Source organism: Neovison vison, chromosome 6, assembly GCF_020171115.1.
Source record: "Neovison vison isolate M4711 chromosome 6, ASM_NN_V1, whole genome shotgun sequence".
Classification (NCBI taxonomy): Eukaryota; Metazoa; Chordata; class Mammalia; order Carnivora; family Mustelidae; genus Neogale; species Neogale vison.
Window position 1 is genome coordinate 39873005 of NC_058096.1, and position 25602 is coordinate 39898606.

At 37.7% G+C, this 25602-nt stretch overlaps 1 protein-coding gene and 1 long non-coding RNA gene across 3 annotated transcripts in view; one reads left to right on the forward strand and one right to left on the reverse strand.

Annotated features, from left to right (window-relative positions):
• On the reverse strand, positions 1-13149 carry LOC122908403. Of its 2 annotated transcripts, none has more exons than XR_006384961.1 (3): positions 12924-13149; positions 3036-3090; positions 1-956 (listed from the first exon to the last, which is right to left on the reverse strand). It is a non-coding gene; the product is annotated as an uncharacterized LOC122908403 (long non-coding RNA). The 2 variants fall into 2 exon arrangements; XR_006384962.1 differs by having other exon boundaries at positions 12890-13149.
• Positions 13146-25602, forward strand: part of CHMP2B (charged multivesicular body protein 2B) — a 26269-nt gene continuing 13812 nt past the window's right edge. The window contains exon 1 of the mRNA XM_044251165.1: positions 13146-13397. Coding sequence (XP_044107100.1) covers positions 13364-13397 — 34 coding nt within the window. The 5' untranslated portion in view covers positions 13146-13363. The remainder of the gene's footprint in view (positions 13398-25602) is intronic.

Below are 25602 nucleotides of genomic sequence, written 5' to 3' on the forward strand. Positions count from 1 at the left end.
TGGGAAAAAAAAGATTTTATTGAAAATAGCATGGAGCTAAGCATTTAACATTAGGTGCCAGGTTTAGGAAATGCCAGCTTAGTTACCCAGAGAAAATAATATTTTGTGACAAGTATAAATATTCAGATTAAATTTATTTTACAATAGGAAAGAAAGGACACAGGGAGAAAAGTAATTTGGACTGACATACATATTGTTCTCACTTACAAAAAAACTATTTGCCAATATTAATAAAAAGATTATCTCCTCTCTAAAAATTAAGTACAGGAAGAAGAGATACTGACTTAACCTAGTACATGATTTTCCCAGGGGCCAGTTCTGGAGTAACTAGATTAATGAAACACAGGATAATATCACAATTGATTTTTCATAATACCAAAATAAAAATAAATCTTTGCCGCATGCTCATCTGTATAATATCGAAATTAAGATCTCTTCCAGGGTTTTCAAAGTTTAGTTTACCATCCATGTCATTCAGACTTTTTTTCCATCAGTTAATGAAGCGCAGGGGCTAACCTCATTCATACGATTCCCATCTGTCATCGCCACAGTAGTGATGAAGCCCAAAATGAAATTCCATTCTTCATTTAATTCCTGTAGCTTGATATTAGTCAGGTAATCAAGCACAACTCCTGGGGTCTTGTGTTTTCAGATGAGGAAACTAAGGTCAAGTGACTTGCCCTGGGTCACACAGCAAGACATCATAAGAACAGGGAAAAGATCCAGTAGCCTTGGACTTTTTCAGACGTTACCAAGACCACTGAACCATACCACCTTCTCAGGTAATTGCCTTCTTTGATATCAAGTGGGTCACATTGTATTATCTCTTTTTTTTCCTCTCTTTAAACAGAACACTGTAGTTTTCTTTCTTCTTTCTTTCTTTCTTTTCTTTCATCTTCTTCTTTTAAAGGGGTATTTAGAAATGCTGTTCTCCGCTTAATGTTTCTGGTAATTATCTTCAAGGAAACCAGAATACAAATTTAAAGTACTCATTAACATGCTGATTAGAAATTTCTCTCAAAGACTCAAAAGGCTGGAAGAGACCCCCAGAGATCATCTGATCCAGCCCCTGACTTCAGGCATGTTTCACCTAAACAGTCTCCAGCAGATGGAAAACTATATTTATGACCCCCAAGGAAGAGTCTCCAACCTCCTTTGGTAACACAACCTAGTGCTTAGGTCTGCTTTACCGTGTAATGGATTATGGGCAAATGTAGAAAGATAAAATGACCTCTCTTGTAATGTCAGATTTTACTAAGTGATTAAGATGAACCATAATTTATATTTGCATTATATAATGTAACTGACCAACACTTCTATTTTGGAAATGTCTATAGTTTGTCATCACACGTTCTCTTGACATAAAACCTGTTGTAATTTATTTTCAGTGTGAAAACATATCCTAAAGTATATTGAATCTTTGTAATTTGGGGTTAAAATGTCTGCCCTTAGTATTTTTGTGCTTTTGGTTTCTGCAATGCAGATGTAGAATATACACCTTGCAGAAATGCTAGTTCTTTCTTTCAATCCTTACTCCATCACCCCAAATAAGATAAGCTTGGGCCAGGTTTGAGAAAACTGTGAGAATTCAGAATGGTCTCTTATGGCTTAGAAATTAAATGGTGACCTGGGTACATGTGTACATCCTGACTCGTTTGTGGAATTGCTTTCATCACTTTCTCATTTTCTTAGCAGATTATGGATAAAAATCTTCAAAAAAATCTTCAAAAAAATCCCATCTCCAAAATCCCAATCCCATTTCTGCATCATTCCTTTTAGGGACGGATCTCTCCTCTGCCCATTTATGCTTCCTACTTAGAATAATTTTGTCTTCATTAAAATTAGATTTTCTTTATAAAAATATTAATGAGTACTCTCCTGAATCTCCACATTGAATGGCAGAAATTATTTGCTGAAAGAAAACAATTCCTAGCTCAAATGTACCTAAGAGAATTAGAAGTGTACCCAAAGGTCTGTCCCTTCATATCTACACAACCTGCTTCAATGAACTACATGAATTATAACCTCAGCACTGAAGGTGGTGGAGCATCCTGTCATTTCTTCATAAGTTAAGATGTTTAAATGTATCGACAAGGACTGCAGATTTCTCAGACTGCCTCCCAGATCTTATCTCTTCTTGTGTATTCTCTGCTTTCTTATTAAAACAGATCTGTGAGACAGGACAAGCATTGGCTTGAGAATTGTGTCATCTGAGTTTCTAGCTGTAAATCTTTCACTGGCCAATAGGTTCAGCAATTTTTTGCTGTGGATCCCTGATATTGCAAAATAAAGAGCTTATAATAGATGACCTGTAAGATCCATTTTATCTCTAAAATTTTAGCATAAGTGAATGAACACATGAAGAAATTAATGACTGAATAAAGTTATTGAGCATTTTGATCTAGATTACCTAGTTTGTCTTTCAATAAAATTGAGCCATTTAAGTATGCATTTTTGAAATATATTTCACTGTAAACTAAATTTTGATTGAATATCGTTCATTCAATAGAACAGATATTTATTGGACCCTTATGTGCTAGATATATGCGAAGGATTAAAAAAAGCAGTCCATTATTTAAACTTTGCATATGTTGGTGGTTAATACCATGAATGCAGCTCGAGTCCAAAATTAAATATCAATTAAATAAAAGTTTGATTAAATACTAATGTAATATATCTGTAGGGCAGAGATTTAGAACAAAGTATTAAACCAAGTCTGTTTCAATGAAAAATTTCATGTCAGTTCTGTCCAAATATCTTTTACTCCCTTTTCTAGAAATCTGTTAGGGCTGATATGAGAAGGAATCAAAAATACTCCTGCCAAATGAAGGCTAGATAGATGACCATTTTGTACACATCTAACCGTGGCACAGTAATAGCAAAGAATAGCATATTCATACCAGTAAGGTCAACAGTGCTCTTTAAAATCCTATGGGAGGTGTTAGGTACCATTGAAAAACAGTCTATAACTAGAATAATCCAAAGAATTTTATGCAGAACCAATGATTCATACTGTTTTTAAAAATTAGTCTCACCTGTGGCAGGTAGAATGCTATCCCTTCATGGTATCCACATCCGAATGCTTGGAACCTGTGAAAATGTTATGTTAAATGGCAAAGAAAAATTGAAATAGCACATGGAGTTATGGTTGCTAATCAGCTGACTTTAAAATAAGGAGGCGATCTTGGAATATCTGGGAGACCCAATGCAATTACAAGTGACCTTAAATGAGAGACCTTAAATGAGTGACCTTAAAGGAGAGTCGGAGTCAGAGTCAGAGACAGATTTAAAGATGTGACACTGCTGGATTGGAAGACGGAGGAAGGGGCAAGGAGACAAAGAATTCAGTCAGCCTCTAAAAATTGGAAAGGCAGGAAGCAGATTTGCCGCTTGAGGTTCCAGAAGGAACATAGCCTTGATGAAACTTTGATTTCAGTTCAGTTAGATGATTTTGGACTCCTTGCTTCCATAACTATAAAATAATACATTTAAGTTGTTTTAAGCCACTAAGTTTGTGCTCATTTGTAAGAGCAAAAATAGCAAACTCATACAGCATCCTTCTGGTAGTAAAACAAAAGGTAGACATTCCATAGAGAGATCAGGAAAAATCAGCTTCTAAAAAGGCTCCCTTACAAACCTGAGCCTGTGCTAACTAATCTCCAAATTGTACTTGAGACTCTCTACATCTCCAGAGGCAACAACTATTGTCATAAAAACTGGTATAATCGATAAAGTCTGTTCTGATGTGACAGATCAACTTGGTATTGTTAACTACAAATTTAACCCTCTTACTACAAGTAACTTTGCTTGTAGGGTTGGTTGTCATCATCCAAAATAGGTTCTTCTTAATTAGGCAGAGACCCTATCTTAACACTTTATATCTCTTTATACTGTACTAGAGTAGGCCATCACTAAATATGACTATTGATTGTGTTATCTAAAGAATCTTATCAAAGTTAGTCTTAGAAGAGAGAAATCCCAAAATTAGGTGTAAAAACATTAACAAGAAAAGCCCAACAAACAACATCCAGGTCTTCATTTATGAATGATTATCTTAAAATTTTATAATGTGTAATATTAAATTCTTAATTTTAATTTTATATTTTGAAATGGTGGCTTTCTGGCCTAAACTGTAATTCTCACAATTACAGTAGAAGTGGAGAAGGCAAAGATAAGCAGTCCTCCTATTAAACCAAGTAAATACAATATAGTCATCTCTAGGAGTCTGAACATTATATACAATCAAGTATTATTTATCATTACTATATTATCTATCAATAAGTTCAGACTTCTGCACTTTGGACATTCTTATATTTCTTTGTGTCAAAAATGTCTAAAATTATTTTCAAAATTGTTTTAATGTTTCATCTCCTCTTAGGCATCTTTGAACTGGATCACCTCCTTGAACGTTAAGAGAAACAAATGTAAAAGGAGATATACATTTAACCTAGTTTTTAAATGAAGATACACTTCTTAATTTAATACATTAATTATAGTCCAGCTATCTGAAATATTTCCAAATATTTTTGGAAATTTACAGTTATAAATTTACAGTTACAAATTCAATTAATTACATACTTTTGTTTGTAGCCCCAAGTTTTTATAGCCACATATTTTTCCTTGTCACCTAATTCTATTTTTTAAAGATTTTAAAATTATTTATCAGTAAGAGAGAGAGTGTACAGGCAGAAGGAGTGGCAGCGGTAGGCAGAGGGAGAAGCAGGCTTCCCACTGAGCAGGGAATCCAACACAGGACTGATCTAGGACCCTGGGGTCATGACCTGAGCCAAAGGCAAACACTTAACTGACTGAGCCATGCAGGTGTCCCCCTTGTCATCTAATTCTTAATGTCCCTTATTAATATCTTTATTAGATTTCTAAATTCTTTAAAACAAAATTCCTATCTACTTCATTTTTACATCCCTCTGAGTTACTAACAAGCATCACCTATTTTATATAGCAACCGTTCTATAAGTGTTAAGAAGACTGAACAAAACCATGAAGAGAAGACTGCTTAAATGTCGCTTGAAATGGGCCTTATTAAAAGGCCACCTTATTTGTACAGAAAACACAATGCCTTTGTTTTAGCAAATTATTTTACTAATTTACCACGACCTCACATCCAGAGCCTCTCTAAATTTCTATTCATTTGAAATAGAAAGTGAGATAGCTATTAAGGTTTATTTTATTGAAGATTCAAATCCATTACCCCTATATTGAAGTTCATTTCTATTTTGTGTGGTAGTAGTTCTGCACTCTAGAGTCCTTATTGGATTGAAGAGCAAATATATACATATGTTCTGTTGTGCCAGGGGGCACAAATTCTGTCTTGATTTACTCATGTGCAACTACTATTAACACCATGAGGAATTCAGGGCAAAGTTTATTTTATTTTTCAAAAAGGATCATGTTGTTACATATTCCAAATAACACATGAACTCTCTTAGACTATAAAACCAATGATGTGCAGCCACACGCATTTAGGTTACTCATTTAGCTTTTTCATCGACTAAATGTCTGACTAGTCTGACTTGTTCTTTATGGCTATATTTTTAAAAGCAAGATTTGACAAAGAGAGAAATGAGGTGAATTTCTGGAACTAGAAAGCATGGATTCAGAAATTACAGGAAAAAAATTCCACATTTTAACATTAAAACATAGTGAACACGCTGAAACATGAGACAATGGTGCACACATTACTTGGCTTTAAATGCACAAAAATTATCCATCTGTGTGAGCTAATCTCGTTTGAGTGTTTTCTTTAGTCAAATAAAGTAAGTGCTGCCTAGCTGCTCTGAATTTGGAGAGGTTGCGGGGGTTGGGGGAGGGAATCCATGAAGAGATATTGAACACTGAGAAGAGAGGGGAGCCAGGAGGGCAGGTAACAGGGCATCCTTCAGGTAGCTGACCCTTCTCTGAAATCAAACCTTGTATGCCTCTGTTGAGTGATCATTGGAAGTAGCAACCTTAGTCCACATTCTTGGCTGTCCTGCCCCCTGAGCACATACAACCTGTCTAGTTACTGTCGCAAGGGAATTGACAATCAGACCCTATGTGGGGCTACGAAGTATAAACATACTAAAAGAGTTTGTCCTCACATATTCTGACTCAATTTCATACTAGCTATAGGACTTTGAAAAGCCACTTTATTTCTCTGTTGTCTTATTTATTTTTTTTAAATGAGAGATTTTAAAATTTTGCCAGCGACTCTTTCTGTCCTATGAATGTTTCTAAACTTTTTAATGCTATGCAAGTTGACATGTTAGTCGTAATTTTGTTTATAAAGTCATACTTTGTACCAGCATTATTCAAAATCTTTTTTTTTAAAGATTTTATTTATTTATTTGACAGAGAGATCACAAGCAGGTAGAGAGGCAGGCAGAGAGAGGCAGAAGCAGGCTCCCCACCTAGCAGAGAGCCTCATGTGGAGCTCAATCCCAGAACCCCGAGATCATGACCTGAGCTGAAGGCAGAGGCTTAACCCACTGAGCCACCCAGACACCCCGGTACTAGCATTATTAAATGTAAACCAAAATATAAGATAGCAAATGGAATAACAAAATATCTTACAGTATGTCCAAATAACAGGAAATACAAAAGCAGATATCCACACAAAATCCTTACCTAGAGCTAGCCAAAATTATTGATTTTGAACCGGGCTCTCTAGATCTATGTTTTTTATAGAGATGGATAATGTTGGATGCCCTTCGTATATAGGAAGGCTTGAAATTGAGTATGTCAAGTCAATACAAATATACTATATATGTATATCTCTATCTATATATCTCTCTATTTCTATTATATATATTTTTAATGGGAAATGACATATTTGTAATATATGTACATCTCTGTATCTTTGTATATCTCTGCATATTGTACATACATTGTACATACAATGCAGTAACATCTTTGTATATCTCTGCTATAATATTTTTAATGGGAAAATGAAATATATGTTATATATGTACATATATGTTATATATTACATATAGGTTACATATTACATATATGTCATTTCCCCATTAAAAATATTACAACAGAGATATACAAAATGTTACTGCATTGTTATATTTAAAAAATCTATGTATCTTACAATAGGGAAACAATTGAAGAGTATGACAACACATCCTTTCTGAACCCAAGGAGCTTAGGAGCTGATGCCAGGAAGAAAAAAAACAATACAAATAAACCTGTAATGAATCTTCCTAAGATAATGAAAACCAAGGGGCACTTGGGTGGCTCAGTCAGTTAAGCTCCAGAATCTTGACTTCGGCTCAGGTCATGATCTCAGGGTTGTGAAATGGAGTCCCATGTTGGGCTCACATGCTAGGCATGGAGCTACTTAAGATTCTCTCTCCTTCTTTCTCCCTCCCCTGACCCCTCCCTTTCAAATAAATTAATAAATAGATAGATAAATAAATAAATATAATGAAAAACAGTGTTACACATACAAGTCAACTCCCATAAAAATAATAGAATCAAGGACAAGAAAAGCAGATTTTTTTAAAAATTAAGGAGAAGGAAACAGACTAATGGGGAGGAGTAGCTGATAGAGTGAATGTATCTAGGACTGAGTGAATTTCAAAGTAGAGAGATTACTCTTGAGGAAACATGGAAAGATAGGCTGGAAACAAAGCCAAGAGAGGTAATTAGGTAATACCTTGTTAGTGCTTATTATGTGTCAGGACTAATCTGGGCATTTTGTATATATTAGCTTATTTAATTCTTTCAACAGTCGTATGTGAAGGTGATTTTTATATGGATTAAATGGACATGGAGAGGTTCAGTGACTTGCCCGAGGGCTAATTAGCTGAAAAGTGGCAGAGTTGATTATAGACCCAGGCAGTCTGTATCCAGAGTCCGCACTCTCAGCCTTGACATTGTACACGTCAAGAGCCAACAGAGTAGAAAAGGGCATCCATTCAAATTTTAACTTAAGATACTAAAAGCAAATGAATGGCAAATAACCAGTTTTCAAAGAAGAGGAAACTATGTTATGAAATACTCTAGAAAACAATTTTAAACAGATTATTAAATTATATTTTATTAATACTTGAAAAAGAAACCATTGATCATATGGAGTATTTTTTTCCTTAGGTATGAATTATGCCAAACTCAACTCATCTCTTTTATCTTTATGGTTGCTGTAACTGATATAGTGTGAATAAAACATAGGCATGAATTACCTTAATTTTCACAGAAATGTCTTTCTGTCTTATTAAAAATTACAAAAATCTTCAAAATGGTCTTAAAACTGAAATTTAAATAAAACCTTGATGATTTAGTATAAATGGATTCAGAGATACCTACAATGCGTCAAAAGTGCTTGTAACTGAGTAAATACAAAGATGAATAGATGTCTCTAGTGATGCATGAAGTTTTGTTCTTAGCTTTTTAGGTTAAAATTATCCATCAATTAAACAGAGGATGGGGAGGACTAAGCAGGAATTTGTATTTCTTAAAAAATGCTAAAGTTTTACTTGACTAAAAAAGTTTGATATGATTCAAAGAATGCTAATGCACTTGAAGGGAGTGTTGTCAGAAATACAGTATACGGAACAAGGGCAGTAATGGATGGTATAATTCTAAGATCGCATCTAAATAGTTATGTTCCACCTGAGTGACACATAATGAAAGCAAATAATTAGGAGGCAACATGGACGGTAAAAATTTGGACTTTTATGAATAAACAAAAGAAGTTTAGTTTGTAGAACAGGGGTGTGTGTGTGTGTGTGTGTGTGCACGCGCACGCACGTGCACACATGTGTGTGAGCTCCAGACCTAAGTATTGGGAATACATTGATCCTTTTTGAGGAACACAACAGCATGATCTGATCCATATTTTAACAGGACCACTCTGTCTGCTATTGATGAAGGATAGCTGGAAGAAAGGGAGGCAGGGACAAGGGGTCCCCCCTGCCCTAAGAGGAAATCAGTCTTAAGTGGATTTTACACAATCTAGGAAGGAGCCCTTCACCCTTCCCTGAATGATAGGTAGATGACAAAAACCCAACTGAATGAGAGCATAGAGAGGATTAGTCAAACTAAAACAGTCCTCCAATAATTGCATAAAACCCCCTAGACTTAGAAACTCTAGTGGCAACCCCTTGGGTCCCTTACCTCTTTGGGAGCTTTGTATTACCACTTAGTCAACTTTGTTTTACTCTAAGTAAACCTTGCTTTGCTGCCCAGAACTCTATCTTGTCTACTTCTTCATTCTTCAAAGTGGAGTGACCAGGAACCGCAGGCACAGAAAGAAGGAAAAGAAATCCTACAATATTATATTGAGACAAAAGTGGAATGAGGTCAGGATAGATGCAAGGAAATAACATAGGTGATGATCCAGATGAGAGATATATGTTACCTGAATCAGGATGATTCCAAATGATGAAATACTATATCTATTTGGCTTTATAATAACTTTAAAGGTGAAGCCAACAGGATTTGGTATTATCTGTAGGGTGTAAAACACAATACACCAGGGTATTTGGCCTGAACTCTATGTTAGCCAAATAAATTTCAGATTTTAAAGGAACCTTAGAAACTTTCTCATCAAGCCTTTGTTTCCTTTAAGAATCCTGTCTACAACAACCTGCTCCTCTTCGAACAATTCCTTGACAAGGAACTTAATAACTCAGGCAGCACTCATCCCATTTTAGAATAGCTCTTTTTTTTTTTTTAAAGATTTTATTTATTTATTTGACAGAGAGAGAGAGATCACAAGTAGGCAGAGAGGCAGGCAGAGGGAGAGGGGGAAGCAGGCTCCCTGCTGAACAGAGAGCCCAATGCAGGGCTTGATTTCAGGACCCTTGGAGCATGACCTGAGCTGAAAGCAGAGGCTTAACCCACCGAGCCACCCAGGTGCCCCAGAATAGCTCTTTTTCTTACAATGAGCCAAAACCTGCTTCTCTGTGATGGACAGGTGTGGTATTGTAGTTTATAAAAGGAAATAAATATTTGATCTTTGTCCTGTTTGACACACAACTCCTAAAGCCCTTGGAATTTTCTAAGTGACGATATCCATGACAAATCCTCTTCAAACACACTTGACTTTATGTTGACTTTATGGGGGTGAATTTTAGTAAACATTTAAGAATGGGGGCAGGTCACTAAGGGAACCAATAATGTGATTAGAGGACTGGAAATTTCAGTCCCATCTCTGCAACCTCTGGGGAGTAGAGAGGAGTTAGAGATGGAATTGAGTCACCACTGGCTGGTGATTTAATCAGTCATGCAATGTTACTAAGCGTCTGTGAAAACCCAATAGGACAGGGTTGAGGGTACTTCCAGGTTGGTGAAATCATAATGCCTCTATATGACACTGTGCTGGGGCTTCTAACTCCAAGGGAACAAAAACTGCATTCAGAAACTTGCCCTGAGTATCTCTTCTTCTGGCTGTTGATTTGTATCCTTTATATATTTTGCAACAAACCAGCAATCTATTGAATAAACAGGGCTCTGGAATTCTGTGAGCCCATCTAACAAATTATTCAAACCTATGGCGGGGGTTGGAGGGAAGGGTATGGGATTTTCTGATCGTTAGCTAGTTATTCAGAAGCACAAGTAACAACCTGGATTTGTGATTGACATCTGAAGCGGGGGCAGCCCATAAGACTGAAACTTTAACCTGTGGAATCTCCAAAAAGAGTGTCAGTATGGAGTTGAATCATAGAACACCTAGCTGGTGTCTGAGACTTGCTTGGTGTCGGGGGAAAAAATACACACATATTGGAATTGGTGTCAGAATTATGGCAAGTGAATGAGAAAAGATGAACAACCTGGTAGAAAGGTGGGTAAGAGAAGAGTGGGGAGGAACCATATTTGTTTCTTCACTGGTATGTCCACTGTCTATAGCATGGTATATAGCATTAGGTGTGTAATAAATAAATAAATAAATAAATATATTTTGCTATCTGAGCAATTTGTAAGAAGAGCATTGAGTCAAAATGATGTGACCATAGGTTATTAATTCATCATTTCTTAATGAGAGTGTAAAAGAATATAGTTGAAAGGTTTTCTCTACCCATGATGCTTATATAGGTGTCTTACTGATTCAGTGAGTTTGTTTGTGATGATGGTGAGGGTTTTTGTTTGTGTTTTGTTTCATTTATGGTGATGGTTTTAAAGGAATGAAAAATACCCATGTATTCTAGTTTATGGATCCGTGCTGTCCTAAGTCTCAGCTTCTCAGCTATATTAAAGTGTACATACCCTTTAAATTAGGAGTGAGATGCAAAATATAAACGGGTACAGTTTGGTTGCCAACTAATCAGAGTGAATGCCGGCCAGTCCGGTGCAAATCAGCTAATATCTGCCTGCTTCAAACTATGGGAGAATCAAGCTATTAGAGTGCTGAGTTTAAATACTACATATTTTTATTTTGTCTTTATTGTAATGAACAAGCCCTGTCTTTAGCTCCTGCTGTGCACTTTTGGAGGGTCTTCCATATGGTTGCTGCTAAGTATTTTGGCATTTTCCCAACTGTTACAATTGGGTCAGTGGGGGGGATTGTATAGGAGTAATAAAACAAGGGTGACTGCTGCAGGGAGGAGTACGATTACTACGCACATAACAGCTTATTGCCTCTCATGCATTCAAGCACAGCTCAGTGCCATTCATTACAACAGGCAGCCAGGGTAAACCGCCTTTTGCCTCAGAGTTTTCGCCAGAAAGGCCAGGCCTTACACGCAGAGCCTACATGTTCTTGTTTACATTTTTTCCCCATTTCCGTACTTCTTCATTCTAGTATTATTCTAGTAATATCTAGAATAATTTGAGGATGAGTGAGACAATTACATTTTGCATTTTACCATGCCATTCTGAGAAAGTTCTCCTGAGCAGTCTCTCAGCTACATTCTAGCAACAACAGTAGGATTATCAGTGGCCCTGAGGACTTTGAGATGAGAAAAAAATGGGGAAGCAAATTCTGACTCCCACAAACACTTAGAAATCTTTGAGACATGATTCATAAAGCCAGAGGTGACTAATAGTATTGACACTATTACTGGAGTGTTTTCCCTGGCAGAAATGACATGAAACAAAGGCTACTACTATTTTTATCCTGTGGAAGACAAGTATTTCTTAAAGCTCTAACAGACTGGAAGGAAAAAAGTTCACAGCAGAATTAAGATTTTAAATAGCGAGATAATATATTAAACTGAGGTATGTGTGCGTACACACACATACACACACACACTGAAGTAAAACAATGAACTTAAGGTCTTGCTCCAAAGACTATGTTTTCCATATTTATGCTTATATGCACAAGTATTCTTTAAATAATTTATTATGCTTCTCCTTTAGGGGCTCTTCTCCCCACATTAAGCACCAGGATCCAGCTATATAGCATTCTAATAGGTTCACAGTATACTCATGAATTTTTCCTGAACAATTACAAGAAATCGAAATTTTTAAGACATAGAACTGGAGACGTTTACGCCAGGATACATAGATGGGGTGATTTTTTGTTTTATCTGTTTCCGGCCAAGAATAGTAAATAGTGTTGCATTCAGAAAGTTGTTCCCTATTCCTTCCGTTCCCCGCCATTCTCAAGCCTAGGAACAGGATTCCCAGAGACACACCGGGTGGTCGGCACCCTGGGCCCTACCAGGCAGGTGAACGCCTCCGGACCCACAGGGGGCAACGCGGGTGAGCGCCCGGGAGATTGCTGACGAGTCAGGGCGGAAAAGAACGTGAACTTCGGAAACAAACACCGCCAGGGCTCGGACCACAGCTCGGCAATCAACCAACCCCTGCACTTATGAAAGTACCGATACTGACAGCAACGGGATGGTTGTAAACCAACTGGTTCCGGGACGACCCACACTTGTCCTAAGACGCTGGAGACCCCCACTTCCAGCTTCCTCCAAGGAAGGAAGAAAGGGCTAACCAAGGCTCATCTCTGTTAGAATGCCCCCACGAACCCGCAGAGAGAAGCTTCCCGACGCCGCCGACGGTCTTCCACGCTCTGCTACCACCGCAAGCCCCTGCCTGACACGCCACGCCGCGACCCCGCACGCTGGAAGAGCCCGCAACAGCTGAGGTAAGGGCAAAGGCAGCAGCTTCAGGCGCCGCAGTGCGCAGGCGCTTGCGCCTAATGCGCAGGCGCCGCCTAGAAGTGACTTCTCCAAAAAGTGTCTTAGTTCTCGGTCACCTGAGCCCGGGGCGACTTCGCTGCGGTAGGCTTCGCGGATACCCGCCTTCCGCGGGTCCTGTCTCTCCAGGAGAGACCCCGCCCTCTTCTCTGGCCGTTCGCTCCGCCACACCAAACCCTCTTAGGGCCTGTCCTTTCCCTCCTGTGCTTTCCCAGCCGGGGTCGGACCGGACCGGGCCGAGCCGGGCAGCCCAGACGCGGTCCCTGACCATGGCGTCTCTCTTCAAGAAGAAAACCGTGGATGGTGAGTTCAGGCCGGGCCAAAGGGGCCCTGCTCTGCGTTTCCCTGGCGTGTTTTGGGGGCTTCCGGCCACGGTTCTTTCAGCTGTCCCTGGGGGCGGGGCTGGATCAAGTGGCCCCACAGGTGACCGCCCTCGTGCGTCACTTCTCTGCTTCCCCATCTCTGCTGACTCGCCACACCTCATCCTCACCTGAATAATTTGGCTGCTTCTCTCTGTAACACACACACACACACACACATACCACCTTTTCGGCCCCCTTTCGCGTCCCCCCCCCCCCGTTTTTCCTTTAGCGAGACCTTGAGCATTTCGAGGAGTCCGGATGCTGCTGGCCCTTGAGTGTCATTCGACGGTGATTTGATGCATTTCTTGTTGGTTTCATCTGTTGGTTTGTTGCTTCTTCAGTTTGGAGTGTATTACTTACACAGGCTTACAAACAGGAAAACTGTTCAGCTGGGGGAGGGGATAACAGACTCCAGTTAGAAAATGAACCTGGGTCGGGGTCGACTTGCCCTTAAGAATATCCCATCACGAGAGATGTGAGACAACTGCTTCTTTACTGACTCCAGGAGAAATATTAGAGAAACCAAAGGGAAGTGCCTTGGGTTTAGTTTTCATAATGTATTTTTCCTTCCCTGTGATTATCTTTTGCTGTCTAAAGTAAGATGTGGTATGTATTATCTGCATAGAAGTTTACATTTTTATATATTTGGCATGGTTTCAGACATTTAGTTCAGTGTCATATTAAGGGGAAAAATGAATAGAGAAATACACAAATTGGTGTTTATGAGCAATTACTGTAATGTATATGTAACACTGATTAATTACTCTTGATATATTCATTGACTGCCACCAGGAATCAAATTCATTCAAGTTACTTAAAAATTCTGTTTCCTATTACATGTTGAGTCTAGGTTGCTGTTGGTTCAACCAAAGAATCACTTCTTTGTAAGGATCTAACCCAGCCACAAAAGGAGCAGTGGTAGCTAGACAGTGATTGGTACAAACAGGGTGCTGAGTCCAGACCTGGGGTAACTCCTTCATTCCTTTGTATTGACTGTTCCAGTGCCAGCAACACTATTTTGGGGAGGATAACAAAGACATCACTTTTTCTCTGCCACTCTCCCCCTCACTTCAACACATAATGTAATGTTAGTCCTGATTTAGTACACAGCATAATACATTTTTGCCTACCTTGAGTGGGTGAAAAACCTTTTTTTGATTTATGGACTTTTTATTAACTAAGAAATACCATTTACAGTACCTGGACATACCTTTCAAGTTGGTGTAGGATATAGTACAATTATGTGAGATGGATTTTATTTGAGAATGCCTTCTAATCTTTAAGGGGGCACTTCACTGTTTCAGTACCAGTATTGTGGTTTGTATTACTGTATAGTACTTCAGGGGGGAACAGGTTTATCTTTTGTTTCAGTTTTATATAGTGAGAATTTACTAAACAGAGGAAAAGAGTTGTACCTTTGTTACTGTGACATTACAAATTATATTTTAAAAAACATCATAATATTAAAGGCCAAACAGCTTTAATTGCTTAATATATGTCAGATATTTTCAAAGATATAAATACCAGTTCTATATTCTCATCACTGTGCTGCTTGGTGCTTTTGGAAGCCTAGTAACTATTGTACTTGAAGTAAAGAACAGAATTTAAAAAAAAGTGAAGATGTGCAGTGGGGATTTTTAACTGTATATTCATTTGCACTTGGGTTAATTCATCCAAGAAATAATGTTTTTTGCTAAACAGATTTATTTGTGAAAATAAAGTCTTAAGGACTTTAGCTAGGAGCTGTACTACAGATATAAAGATCTGCATGTGAAATTTCTGAATGTAAATTTGGCCACCATGTACATTTACTATAACTACCAAACTGCATACTTGATTTTTTTTTTACATTATTATGCCAGTTCAGATCACTTAATGCCATTTTAATTATAGATTTATACTTTTATTCTGATATAGAGCTTTATTAATGTTTTTACTCCTTGTTTTATTAAAAAGAAGGTGTTTTGTTTAAAAGGTGACAACATTCTTCTTAGCAGTAATGAGGCTATATATTATGAAATGTAATGTATTTTTATGGATTTCTTGCAGATCCTTGGACTCGTTGATTATTGATCATAAGATCTTTTGCTGTATGCTGCCTTTTTATCCGTTTCAGCAGTAATGAAATTCTGATATATAAGGGAGATATGTAACCACATAGATCTGGAGAATAATTGAATCTTTTTGTCTCTTTGGATTGGCTGGAAGAGTTGCATACTATATCATTAAAGACTACTGCACTTGTAAATTAGAAAGGGAGACAACATTACAGCACTTATTACTATTCAGAGTTATGTTTAATTCATCTTGACACAAAGATGAACAAGTCTCTGCAGTGTATACTTTGTTACAGAAATTAATGAGAATTGTACCTCGATGCCATAGAAGATAAAGATATCTTTGAATTTGAAATTACAATTGAGTATTTGGTTTTCCTTTTACCAATTTATAAAGTATACATATATACATAGGTTGAAGTGTTCACAGTATTGTTGTTTTTTCCCCCAAGTAGACTAATGGTGACCTATTTATTGTTTATTGAAACTAATTATGAACCTGTGAATGAGGATGCCATGAGGATTTGTCATAAGTGAACAACTAAATATGTCTTTTAAAAAGTGAAAAATTTTAAGCATTATATAATTGTTGTCTGTTATCCTCAGTAGAGGCAAATTTGAGGTCCTCCCCTAAGCCAGCACTGTGATAGCATTTTGTATGCAGCATCTTATACTTAATTCACAGAGAATTTAGAAGATAAGTACTACTATCATCCTCCCTTTATAGGTGAGGAAATTGGGATACAAAGTAATTTGCCCAAGGTTACACAACATAGTGGCAGAACCAGGGCGTCATCCCTTGAGTATTATCATTGGTAATATTTTCTTATTAGAGATCCTATGGCATGGTTTATTTTGCTGTTCTTCCTAGTATGTGGAATTCTCAACTTTCGGTAGGTACTGTGTAATGGTAACCATTTATCTGTGAACCAGGCTCTTTTTTCCTGGAATCAGTGGTAGAACTTTAATTTCAAACAGTAGTAGAACTAGAAAAACCCTCCTTTCCCTGATTCTCCCCCTGACCAGGGTTTTTTAGGAAGTATTGTCCACTGTCTTTTTACTCTTCTTGAAGGAGTAGTGTTGTTTCCCATTCCTACCCCTTTAATTCTCAGACCACCCCCAAATTCTGTGGCAGTTTGCTTCACAGCTTAAGCAATGAGATCTTGCTAAGATCATCAATAACTCCTCGATTGTCAAAATGGCCATTTTTTAGTGATCAGCTCTTGGGCCTATGTTTTGCGTTTGATCCTAATAATAATTTATTTATTGAAATTCTCTTTTGGCTTTCATGAAACTCTTTAATATTTTCCTCAAATTCCTCTAACCGCTCTTTTTCTTTCTCCTTTCAGGCTTTTTTTTTTTTTTTCCCCTTCCTTCCTTTTTCTTTTTTTAACCCTGCTTCCTAAATGTTAGTGTTGTCCTTGCTTCCATCTTGGGCTGCCAGTTTTCTAACTGTACACTCTCTCCCTGCATGATCTTATCCAAAGTCTTACTATTTTAGTTATTACCTAAGTGCTGATAGATCCCAAATTTGTAACTCTAGTTCTTTTTTTCTGAGTTTCAGACCAGTGATTTGCTGAGTATCTCCACCTAGAGGTCCCAAAGTACCCCAATCTGAAGAGATTCCAAACAATTCACCACCATCTCCTTTAAGTCCGTTCCTTTCCTGAGTTTCCTCTTCCAGTGTTGGCAAGTCTTGATATGCCTCCTACCTTTAATTAATTACCGCGTTTTGCTCCTTTTGCCTCTTAAATATTTGACAAACATGATTTTCCACTGTTTGCCTATAACTCTTGCTCTAATACAGATCCCATTTTTCTTGTAATTTTATTACATCACCTTCTGCTTTTCTTTCCTGTAGCTTCATAACTCTTAAGTTGTTCATCTACAGAGTTGCCTTGTGATTTGATCTACCTGAAACCCAAATCAGACTATGCTACTCCTCAGTGTAAACCCCTTTATTATATCACTGGTACCAACACGATCAATGAGAGCTCTTTAATTAGGCACATGTGGCCTCCTTGATCTGGTCCCTGTCTTCCTGTCATGTATCTGAACATTTTACTGTTCAGCAGTATTGTCCTTATGTTCATCAGGACATACCATACCAAACTCTTTCTCTCTCTGACATATTTTTGGTTCATGATGTCCATATGCATAGAACCATCTTTTTCCTTCGTCTGGCTAACCTGTACTATGTCAGGTGTTTTTCTTCTCTGAGAACTTTTCTCCAATGCCACCTCAAACTGTGTTAAGTATCTCACTCTTGTATTGCCTTTTTTTTAAGCCTCTGCTTCCTGACTTGCATTCATGGCACTAAAGGAGATCCTTGTGTACTTCCAAAGTTGGATTATATTTATTCAGAGTTTTTCCTAAATTGCATTTATGGTAGCAGAGTCTCTTCATCATACATGGAAGTATCTCTGGAGCAGTTTATCGTTTAGAGACAAAATTTGAAAATAATAGTGTTTACTAACCAAAAGCAGTGTTTCCGGCATTCAGAGCTTATTATAGTCTACGTCCGTGTATCACTGCCACCTCCATGCAAGTTTAGACAAAATTTGAGGAACCCTACTGATAGAAGAGGAGCAGGCTTCTTGGTTTTGGTGGTATTGAGATTGTATACATGTATGCTAGTAGTCCAGGGTTCAGGATGTGTGAAGTTTTGACTAACTTGGGATAAATCTCCTGTCAAAAGGTAGTTGAGACATTTGTGTTATCTTAAGAGAGAAGAAAATCTACCATCTGTATAACTGAATCCCCTCCAGAACTCTTCTACTTTCTTCCAAATAAGATAGAACAGTCTGATGCTACCTCTTATATACCTAGATCTTCCCTAGGATGCTGTGTGTTCCCTTAGTGCTAATTATTCTGAATATTTAAAAACTCAAATTTTACTTGCTGTTTGACCCCTACATTCTTGGCACACCAAAGAAAAATAATTGAACATGGGATTCAGAAGCACAGTACTCTCTTTTGAGAATTTTTCTGAGTTAAAGTTCTCCATACTTTTTGGTATGGAGATGGATGGATACCATCCATGGATATTTCTGTAGGGAAATGTCTCCCCTTTGTATTTCTGCATCCCTAGCATGACCTCAAAGAGTGGTATTTCTTTTCATGCTATTATTTTCTACCTTCAAGTCCATAGGTCTGTGAAACTTCCCTTTTATAGGATCTTTCCTTCTTGTTCCCACTTTTATCTAAAGGGAGAAAATGCTCTTTCACAATTTTCTGAACTGAAGCTGTTATTGATGATGGTACCAAAGCCTGTGTCTTTGAGGACCACATGAGACCTAAAGATCTACTAACATAGAGCCCATATGAAGACCTTCCTTCAGCTCTGGAAAACACTGATATTTTACTAATAAACTAATCTGAATGAATTTCTCAGTATTTGAGTGACTTGAGATTTTACTGGGGGGAGGGTGGGGAGCATTCCTTTTATGCTACCATAGGGCTAGACTCCTATTTTCTCTTTAGTATTCCATCTCCTCTTTCCAAGAAAGTCCTGCTGAGTTTTTCAACTTCATGTTTTTAAATGGCTGGTTGGCTCCCAGGACTGTATGTAGGAGAAATCTGTTGGCACAATCCTCCACAATCCTTTCAGTTTCCCCCTAGTTGTTTTTTGTTCTTATTTTTTCTTTACTGTGTATCAGAACTGGTTAATTAAGCTGATGCCATTCCTCCCTGATATTTTTGATGTATAGTTTCCAAACCCTTGAAACATTTGCTTACATTCCAAGTTCTGATTCCTCCCTCACCCATTCCTCTCACTGTCATTTTCCCTCTGCCTGTCAGTAACTTTGGTTCCTAGAGCCAGCGTTTTCTAGGAAAGGGCCTTAAATGTTTCTTTCTTACCATTTGCAGTTTTCTTCTTCTCATCCACCCCAGATGCTAGTACATTCCTGCATAGTCAGGATGCCTTTCCTCTTTACTGTTGGGTGAGCTCCATCACACCCCCTTCACACAGGTGGTTCTTCTGTTCAGTAAGGATCAGGATGTAGCCAATAACCCATTAGTCTGCCCTTCCAGTGCTGCAGACCCACTGCTTCCACTCCCAGCTGCTGCAGAGATTGCAGATAAAATCTAAAGGAGAAGCTCCTTGTCTTCTCAGGTCTTAATCTCCAAAACAAGTTAATAAAAATGGTAATGCAGGATATGCTTACTTATTCTGTGCTCTTACTTTAGTCCCTATGATCACTGGATTTAGGATAACTGATAGGCAATAAAAATGTATGGATCCAAATGATTTTTTTTTCTTTAAAGAAATACATTTAAAAGCAGAAAATATGATATATTAGATTAAAATGTCTATCTTGGCCTTAGAGTAAACATAACCTTATAGCAAAGAACAAAACCTGTATATGGTAGAGTGGATGCTGTCTAGTACACCAGTGCCTCAAGGCTCCTGGGGCAGAAAACTGAACTACTCTGTAAGCTTGAGATGGGCCACCTCCTTTTCCCCAAAGGAAAGGCACTTTAAACATATTTAAAATATAACTCAAAAAGAAATGAATGCCTGTATTTAGAGTTGATAATTACTTTTTGCTTTAATTCTTAAATGTGCAAATTATATGTAAATAAGCAGGGCCAGGAAGGACAGCCATAATTCAAGTTGGGGCCTCGCCTCAAACCCCAGTAGAGAATTCTAGTAAGCTAGGCTGGACCATATGGAGACCCCCTTTATTTTGTTTTTATTTTTTATTTACTGACTTTTTTTTTTTTCCCTGTAAGCAGATAGAGCTTATTGATTCAGAACTAAGGAGAGCAGAATGACCTTTTCTCTCTGTATCTTAAGTCCAAAATTTGAGTCTGTGTGATATATATATATATATTTCACTCAGTAAAAAGAGCCTGAAAGGCTTAAGTTAGGCTTTTAATGCCTACAGTAGAGCTGGCTTGGGTGTCTTCTGAGTGTTGTGCTGGGGATGGGTGAGAAAGAGGGTGGTGGTTTGGGGCGGCCTCTGACTCTTTTCTGCCTCACCAAATGGTAGCAAAGAACATATCATAGTCACAGGCATGTATCATTGCCATTTTCACAATGTGAAAGTTCTTTATTACCACCTATTATGAAGTGTTTCACAGCAACCCCACAAGGTAGATGAATTGCTAGAATATAAAAATTTGGGCATATTCTTTTGCCTAGAGAAAGAAGCAGGGATGGACAGGAGCCAAGCACTCTATCTCCTAGATTCAGTAATACCCAGTACATGTTTCTGTCATTGTCCCCACTTGGAATGAAAAAAGGGAAAAGCAGAAAATTATAAGGGAAATACCTGGTTATTACAGTGTTTTATTTTTCCACTGTATAAAGAGATCTGACATAGTCAAGGTTCATGGTTACATTATCAACCATCTTTCTTGGTAACCAGTGGAGTTTATTATACATCTTAAAGAAATGTATTAACTATGCCTGTAAGGCACATTCTTTTACATTTAAATATGTTTGTTCTCTTGCAGATCACTGCTAAACACATATTGGGGTAGTAGTTGGCATGAAGTGTGGTGGGAATACAAGTAGAATAAAGAAAATACTGTGCTCCTTGCTCTTAAAGTGCTTGTAATCTTGGGAGGAAATCCAACCTACCAAAAAATAAATGTAATGGAAAATAAACTTGGCCTAAAAACATTAAAAGTGTCTTAGAATCATTCTGTTATTAGTCCCTCTGAATTATCTAGGAGACCATATCATTAAATGTGGATTTAACATAGGGATTGCTTTTATTTAAAAAAAAAGTTGAGAGTAATATGTTTGTTTTGTAGGATTATGCCTATCATCTTATATGAAGAAAATGTTTTACTATCTTTTCTTACTTACCATAATATGTTTTAATGTGTTATGACTATATTTTAGTATGCAACATTAGGTGCTCTCAGTTTATAGCTTAGAACTGTTTAAATATTAATATGTCTATTAACTACGGGGCTATGGAATATGCAGTAGTTAATTTTCTTTATTTTTCTTTCTCTAATGTACTGTGACAGTTACGGTACACATAGCTATATAAAATTAAGCAAAGAGAAGTAAAACTATTTTGATTAAGGTACATGTTTTGGTAAAATTTCGTGTCATAAGTAGTGTTTTCCCAACAGAGATGGCTATATCTATTTTCTGCTCTCTGATTCTCTGACATCAACTGTTGGGTCCAAAAAGTCAGTCAATCCTCACACTCTGGAGTTAGCACAGACACCACGAGTTCAGGGCTCAGGCCTCCAGGATTGTCCTCATCCTGGATGCGAGTCACAAGTCCCAGTTGGCCACGAGTACTTCTGACTAACCAGTTGTAAATTCTAGAGTCCCCATAACTTCCTCCACAGTTTGATAATTTGCTAGAACAACCGTTAGAACTCAGGAATAGCCAAATGGAAGCAAAGTTTTGGAGGCTGTAAGTGGCACAGAGCTTTCATGCCCTTTTCAAGCATGCTGCTCTCCCAGGTATGTTTTTCACCAACCCAGAAGCTGTCCCAATATCTTTATTCAGGAGTTTTTATAACCCAGTCTTCAGTTCCACTCCCTTCTCCTGAGGTCAGTTGAGGGGAGTGGTGCTGAACTTTCTACCCTCTATTCAAGCATTTGGTCTTTGTGGTAATCAGTCCCGTCCGGAATCTACCTACGGGTACCCCTTCTTGAGTTAAAAGATACTCCTACCACTAAGGAAATTCCAAGGGTTTTAGGAGTTCTGTGCCAGGAACTTAAGACAAAGATCAAATATATACTTTTTATCATATATGATACCCCCCTATTATACCAATTCATTGGCTTTGGCAAGATAGCGTGCTAAGTTCAAAAGAAGAAAATTGGGAGTATTGAGGATGAAAAGGCCAAAGATTGCTTTTAAATCTAGGGAAATGAGAACTTTGCTGTTCAGTGTCTACAGATGCCAGAGGAAAGATAATGTGTACTGTGGACCAAATTGTATGCCCCCAAATTCGTATGTTAAAGTCCTAACCCAATGTGACTGTATTTGGAGATAAGGTATGTAAAGAGGTAATTGAAGTTAAATGAGATTATAAAGGCAAAGCCCTAACCCAATAGGAGGGTGACGTTATAAGAAGAGGAAAGAGGCACCAGGGATGGGCACACTCAGGTAAAGGCCATATGAGGACACAGCAAGAAGGCAGCCATGTGCAGGCTATAAAGAGAGAGGCCTGGGGAAAAATCAAACCTGCCAGTGCCTTGATCTAGGACTTCGAGCTTCCATATCTGTGAGAAAATTAGTTTCTCTTGTTTAAATTACCCAGTCTGTGATATTTATTACAGCAGTCTAGGAAACACAAATTGTGACAATAGAATTACAGCCAGTGCTCTACCAATATAATGTTACTGAGAAACAGAGTATGCAAAGGTGGGGAAATAGATGTCTTATAAGGAGGAGCTCTGGCATTGTAACTTTTATTTAGAAAGTCATTGTAGTTGATTAGTTATATCTTATGTAATGACTTGAAATGTTTTTCATTGTATATTTTTATTAATACAAATCTATATTTATAAGGATTATGTCTCTGATAACTTTATTTCTTGTTTGTCTGAAAGGCTTCACAGCATAATACAGTAGTTAAAATCAGAGGCCCTGGACTCAGACCGCCTGTATATGAATCCTAGTACTGTTTCTTCCTTGGGCAGATTACCTCACCTAATGTCAATTCCCTTCTTCGAAATAAGTGAGATAATAGTACTTACCTTTGTGGTTGTTGTAAACCTCTTAGTATACTGCCTATTTTTCAACGTAAGCGCCTATCTTTATTCTGTGTAAAGTTTTGTTATACACAGGAATGTGTAGAAATAAGTTGTGATGTTCCATCAGCAAAAGGATAATGGATGTTGGCTCTGTTGTTTTATTTGAGGTGAAATTCACATAATATTAACCACTTTAGAGTGAACAACAGTTCAGTGGCATTTAGTACTTTCACTATGGTGTATAACCATCACCTCTAGTTCCAAAACATTATCATCACCTCACAGTAAAATCCTGTACAAGTAAAGCAGTGCTCAGCATTTTCTTCTCTCCCCAACCTCTGGAAAATCGCAGTCTGCGAAAGAAGTATTAGTACTTCTTTCTTTTTACACTCCATCTCTCTAATACCTAGAAGTGGAATTGCTGGGTCATATGGTAATTTTATTTTTATCTTTTTGAGGAGGCACCAAATTGTTATCCACAGTGTCTGAAACAATTTACATTCCTATTGGCAATATATAAGGGTACCAGTCTTCACATCCTTATTAACACTTGCATATTTCCATTTTTGTTTTTCATTACAGCCATTCTGGTGTGTGTGTAATATCTCTCATTTCCCTTATGACTAATGATGCTGAGCATCTTCTTTTTGTATTTATTGGCCATTTCTGTATCTCCTTTGGATAAGTATCTATTCAGGTCCTTCAACCATTTTTAATTAGATTGTCTTGTTTTTAAGTTATTAAGAGTTCTTTATATATCTTAGATATTAGATTCTTTAACATATGTATAAGTTTCGCCCTTTTTGTGGAATATCTTTCCACTTGATAATGTCCTTTGGTGCACAGCCTTTAAGTTGCATGAAGTGTCTGTTTTTTCTTTTGTTGCTCATGCTTTTAGAGTCATATCTAAGAATCTGTTGCCAAGTCCCAGATTATGTAGATTTACTCCCATATATTCTAAGAATTGTATGATTTCAGTTTTTATATTGGGGTCAATTTTTTAAAAAAGATTTTATTTATGTATTTATTTCTTAATTACTATTATTGTTATTTTTAATTGTGCATGGGCACATGAATGGTGGGAGGGGCAGAAGGAGTGGGAGAGAATCTCAAGCTGACTCCACTTTGAGCATGGAGCCTGATATGGGCTCAATCTCATGATCGCGAGTTCATGACCTGAGCCGAAATTAAGAGTTGGATCCTAACTGACTGAGCCACCCATGTGGCCCTAATTAATTTTTAGATACACTGTGATGTAGGGGCCCAATTTCTTTCTTTTTTTTTTTTTTTCATGTGGACATCCTATTGTCCCAGTGCCATTTGATGAAGAGACTATTCTTCTGTTGTTACTACTATTTTTAAATCTACTTCTTGACTAGAAAGGAACTCTAATGAAGTAATTAAGATTACTGGATCCAAATCTGGCATTACTGCTTATGACCTTGTGACTTTTGGCAAGTTATTTAAACTTCCTAACACTCAATTTTCTTCAAATATAAAATAATGAAAAACCAACTCTATAACATCATTGTGACTATTGTATAATGCATGTACAGCACTGAGCAAGATTCCTGATAATGAGAGATCAGCTTTGGCAAGAATTACCATCAATATTTGTGATTTTTTTTTAATTTAACTTATTTATTTGACACATAGAGATCACAAGTAGGCAGAGAAGCAGGCAGAGGGAGAGAAGGGGGAGGAAGCAGGCTCCCTGCCGAGTAGAGAGCCTGATGCAGGGCTCGATCCCAGGACCCTGAGATCATGACCTGAACCAAAGGCAGAGGCCGAACCCAATGAGCCACCCAGGCGCCCCAATATTTGTGATTTTTTTTTTTTTTAAGATTTTATTATTTGTCAGAGAGAGAGAGAGAGAGAGAGAACGTGAGCACAGGCAGACAGAATGGCAGACACAGGCAGAGGGAGAAGCAGGCTCCCTGCCGAGCAAGGAGCCCGATGTGGGACTCGATCCCAGGACACTGAGATCATAACCTGAGCTGAAGGCAGCTGCTTAACCAATTGAGCCACCCAGGCGTCCCTATTTGTGATTTTTAAAGAAATAACTATTTAGTAACAACTAACCCAAATTATGGTCCATGAGGCCTAGACTAATACTAATTCTTCAAAAGGTGGGAGTAATGAATCCAGATGAGTTGAAATAAGTTAGAAAAACATTATGATTGAGTGGCAATTTAATAGTATATTATGTATGTTAAATACACCTTACCAACTGTCATTATTTTATGAATAAGAAATTTGAAGTTTAGAATATTAACTGATTCTGCCGAGGTATCATCATGCAGTGAGCCAATGGTAGAGGGAGGATTCAAATCCAGGTCTGCCTCATTGGAAGGTCTGCTGCTTCACGCTATTATATAATGACTTAATGTAGAAAAAAGGATTTAATA